Below are 4,419 nucleotides of genomic sequence, written 5' to 3' on the forward strand. Positions count from 1 at the left end.
TTGGAAAGCGGGCTCCGCCCAAGCCCTGTCTCCGGAGGCTGGGTGAGCTGCAGGTGGAAGAGGTACAGGGGAAGCTGGGGAGGCTGGGAGAGCTCGGCCCCAGTGCAGCTTTAGTTCCCACCGGCAAACAGTCCCTGGGCGCAAACAGTGAACACCCAGGGGTCTTTTCTCCCCTTCCCCTAAGTCTTTTAAATCATGTCCTGAACTCTGTGGACTTTTTCCTTCTGATTAACAAGCAGTTTCATATCCTCCAAAAGTGTCTTAACACCTACTCAGACAGTAGTCCTTCCAGACTCCACATTTATTTTGGATGATCTAACTCCTAGGAGTCACGGCCACAGCAATTTCTTGGTTTGAAACTCAGCCCCAAGGCATGGAACTAATGTTTCCCTGCAGGACTAAGAGAAACTTCTGTTTACAGCCTTCCCAGCCAGGTCAGCTCTCCTGAAATGCTAGCAGCAGCCCTTTGCCCCAAAGTGCTGGCACTGACCACACATCTGATAAGGAGTTTCTCTGTCTACAAGTTCTAAGGCTTAGGGGGTGTCAGAAAGGATGGAGAAGGGGTTAAATTAAGTGGAGAGAGAGAGAGATCTTAAAAACCATTCAGAATTCAGGTATTGACTTCAGACATGTTTATTATAATCTTATACAGTCTACATAAATTTGAACTTGTATTTATTTGGGTTCAGTTATAACATAGCATAATAAAAATCAAAGCACTGGTCCTCTGAAATAAAGCAGGCAATCACCATTCAATAAACACACGATTTATTTTGTATAAAAGGGTTAAGTTTACAACTAAACTTTTATAAAAAGTTTAGCATGAATAAGTACATCATTACACTTTGTATGCAGAAATACACATCTCTGCCACTATACAAGAAAACTCTAATTAAAGAGTTCACAAGGTTTCACTCAATATATATATATATATATTTATATATAAATATATACACAGCATTCAGTAGGCTTGCGTCAAAAACGTAATTTCTGACCAAAAGACTTCATTTAAGTAACTGAATACTGGATCCTTCTGGTATTCACGCTCCACCTTTGAAAAAAGGCAAAGTCTGCTTAAATTGGGAAATTCCTTGTGATTTTAACGTTTTCGCTCCCCATGGTGGGAATAGTATATAAAGAAAACCTTCCAACTGCAGAAAGGGCATTTAAAAGTCTTTTTCATAAATAACTAATATCACAGTCCAGGTCAGAGAACACCCTGGGGAAGATGATCATTCTTAGTTTTCCTTCCATTTTTTTTAAAAGGTCCATTCAACTTGTTGTTCTCCTTGTGAAATGGTTGAAAAATAAGAAGTTCAGCGCCTTAAAAGATCCTGTGGATTCGTTGTTGTTGTGCAAAGAAAAAGAAAAGTCATGAACACCTGCAAAAGATTGGGGGAGAGGCATGTTTTAGGAGAATGGAACCTAAGGGCAGAGGCGGGCAGACTGGCGCCGGGAGGAAGCCGCAGTTTGAACATTTAACCACCAAACACTCAAAGATTGGGCAAACCCTGGCGTCCAGATGCAACACACACACTCGGCCTCGACAGCGAAAATTAAACATGAAAATAGCAGAGACTCAAGGGAAAAACTTCCCAACGCAATCTCCTATTTGGATCTCCAACAGCAGTGCTCACAGGCGCCAGTCTGCTTCTTGTAACAATTATTTGATTGAAAACAGCCCTTTAGTTAACAGATAGGGAAGTCGGAATCCCACATCACAGGGTCTGAGGCACAGGGAAGCAACGCTTGGCTAGCCGAATCTCAGAGGGCTACAGTTTGAGGGAAGGAGGATCTCTATGGAATTTGTGGTGATAAGATTAATTAGATGGAGGTTAGTACCTCATAGTACTGGAGCAATAGGAGAGCAGAGCCAGGGCATTACACGGGTGGCGGAAGCCAATACACATTTTCCTCAGCCGCCTTCATAGTAAGTTACTGTTTTGTTTTTTTTTTTTTCTTTAAGGAAAATGTTCTGTGATCTTGAGTAACCAGAGCCAGGAGCCCCTTCATATGTAGTATACATAGACAATGTGCTACGTGCGATGCGAAAGTACACATTTACTAAACCCCAAATTGTGCAGATACACAAGTACCTCCCCACACACACAAGTGAAAAACCACGCACACACACACACTCCACGAGGTAGTTTACCAACGGGAGGCACGAGCAAACACTCACCATTTATTCAGCCACAGAGCGCTTTGCTGTCATTTGACATTAACTCAGAAGGGAATTCAGAAGCCTGCGAGAGAAAGGGGATAAAAGGCGCTGTTAGAAAATCTTAAGGAGAAAGGGCCTTTTTAAGTAGCCCATAGAACAGCAACTTTCATTAAACACGTTTATGCTACAATTCAGAATCAAAGACAGATGCATTAACGTGTCAGAACTTATCAGCAATTTCACGCACGACTCCATCTATAGCAGATTTTTTTTTTAAGTTAATTAGCTCATCTGTAAGTCCCGGACTGCGACCGTCTCGACAATGGGTCTGCTCCTGGCAGCGGGTGGGGGCACCGGGAGCAGATCTTACCTGCAAGGACAGGATGCTGATGTCCGTGTTTAGGGTGGTCAGCGGCGTCCTGGACGCCTGGCTCTGCCCAGGTCGCTGGTGGTGCAGGCTGACAATAGTGGGGTGCGAGTCCAGAGCGATCTGCAGGTCCAAGATGTAGTCGATGACGTGCTGCAGGATTTCCATCTTGCTCACCTTCCTGTTCTGGGGGATGCTGGGCACCAGCTCCTTGAGCTTAGAGTAGCAGTCGTTCATGTTGTACAACAGGCTCATCGGGTCGTCCACCGGGGTCTTGCTCCGGGAGATGCCCAGGCTGTGGTCCGAAAGGCTGTTTTTCCTAACGGACCTCACTGGACTGAAGGCTTTCATGCTGACCGCGCGCGGGGAAGGAGAGACCGGGAGGGAGCGGGCTGCCTAGGAGCTCAGGCCGCCGCCGCCTGCGGAGCTTCCTGCGCTCGGCACCGGGCTCGGCTCAGAATGAAGCCGAGAGCCTGGCGGGGCGGCTTTTATCGGCACTCGCCGGGGGCACACGATCCGGCTTCCCTGCGTCTCCATTGGTGGAAGGCGGCGCGTCCATCAGGCCGCGCGGGCGCCCCCATTGGTGGGAGCAGGCGCGGGGCGAGCGCTCGGTCCTTCCGCGTTCGCAGCCAATCCCCGTGGGGTGGGCGGGGCGCGCGCGAGCCCAGCTGGGGTGGTAAATAGAGTACAGTAAGCGCGGGGCGGTAGGCGAGCGTAGGCCCGGGTAGGCGGAGGCGAGGGCCTGGGAGGCCAGGGGGAGGAGGGAGAGGGGAGAGACCCCAGGAATCCGACTGTGTATCTTTATTCTAATTCCAATGGTGAGCCAGTACCCTTGCCCTAGGGTGCCCCCTGATTAAGGCTTCCACGCCCTGGCGGTTTCAGCAATCCTAAAACCACGGCGACGCGGGCGAGTTCTGCACAGCGGAGGGAAAGTCGCCGTTCTCCGCGACCCGCGGGATGTCACCAGACAGAAAGCATTTCTGAAGAAAGTAAAAACGCAAATAAGTTTGCCATTGACAAGAGACGTGTGTAGAGTTCGGTCTCTTAAGATAAGACTAAGCTATGTCAAAACAAAACAAAACACAAAACACCCACGCGCGCCCTCAACGACAGGTTTAGTGTGGGACCGTGCAACCCGGAGCGACACGGGAGGCGTCATTGGTGAATTCAGTAAATGAGTACTTATTGGAAACCGTGCTGATCCCTACGGAGCTCTGAGAGGCAGGACACTTCTCAGGGTTCCTTCTCTAGAACAGGCAGGGCTATTATAATGATCCTATTAATCGGAAATCATTAGGAAAATTTGCATACTGAAGCCGTATTTACATACGTTGCCCTTGAGAGGCTGCGGGTCTGTGAACTTGCAGTGTGGGTGGCAAAATAATGTGATTAATTATGCACACATCCTGATTTCTGGTGTCACATTCCAGCACTTAGAGTATTTGCAAAGTTTTGTGAAAGGTAGGTGGCCCCAGCCACTGACCGGTATCTTCACACTATGAAAAATAAAAATTCTGTCATGGATGACAGATTAGAAATCTTTTCAGCCCTAGTCCTGGACGCAGTTTCACGTTTTGTTTTTTCTCTTGTTTTCCCTCCGTAAATCTTGAAGAAGTTACTCCTGCAGCCTAAAGTTTGCAGCCATTTACTTAAATATTTTTCAGTTAATTTGCACGTAATTCTAGTTTAACCTAAGACTACAGTGAATGAGTTGTGTTTTGAAAATCCTATTTCCCCAGAATACAATAAGCTAGGAAACCCGAGAAAAAAATGTAATAGTTGTCAGCATCTTGTTTACTAGTTGTCTCGATCGTCACCTTCTTTGCGTTTAAGAAAGAGGAAGGGGGCAGGAGAGGAGAAAAAGCAAAGCTTGGTAATGGGGAACCTG

At 47.3% G+C, this 4,419-nt stretch overlaps 1 protein-coding gene across 1 annotated transcript; it reads right to left on the reverse strand.

Moving 5' to 3' along the window:
* Nucleotides 1–617: 617 nt before the first annotated feature.
* ID2 (inhibitor of DNA binding 2) lies at nt 618–3,012 on the reverse strand. Its single transcript, XM_026518421.4, has 3 exons — nt 2,535–3,012; nt 2,183–2,246; nt 618–1,382 (listed from the first exon to the last, which is right to left on the reverse strand). Exons 1-2 carry the CDS (start codon nt 2,880–2,882, stop codon nt 2,190–2,192), a joined length of 405 nt encoding a protein of 134 aa, XP_026374206.1. The 5' UTR covers nt 2,883–3,012; the 3' UTR covers nt 618–1,382; nt 2,183–2,189.
* Nucleotides 3,013–4,419: the final 1,407 nt, after the last annotated feature.

Source organism: Ursus arctos, unplaced genomic scaffold, assembly GCF_023065955.2.
Source record: "Ursus arctos isolate Adak ecotype North America unplaced genomic scaffold, UrsArc2.0 scaffold_8, whole genome shotgun sequence".
NCBI classification, from domain to species: domain Eukaryota; kingdom Metazoa; phylum Chordata; class Mammalia; order Carnivora; family Ursidae; genus Ursus; species Ursus arctos.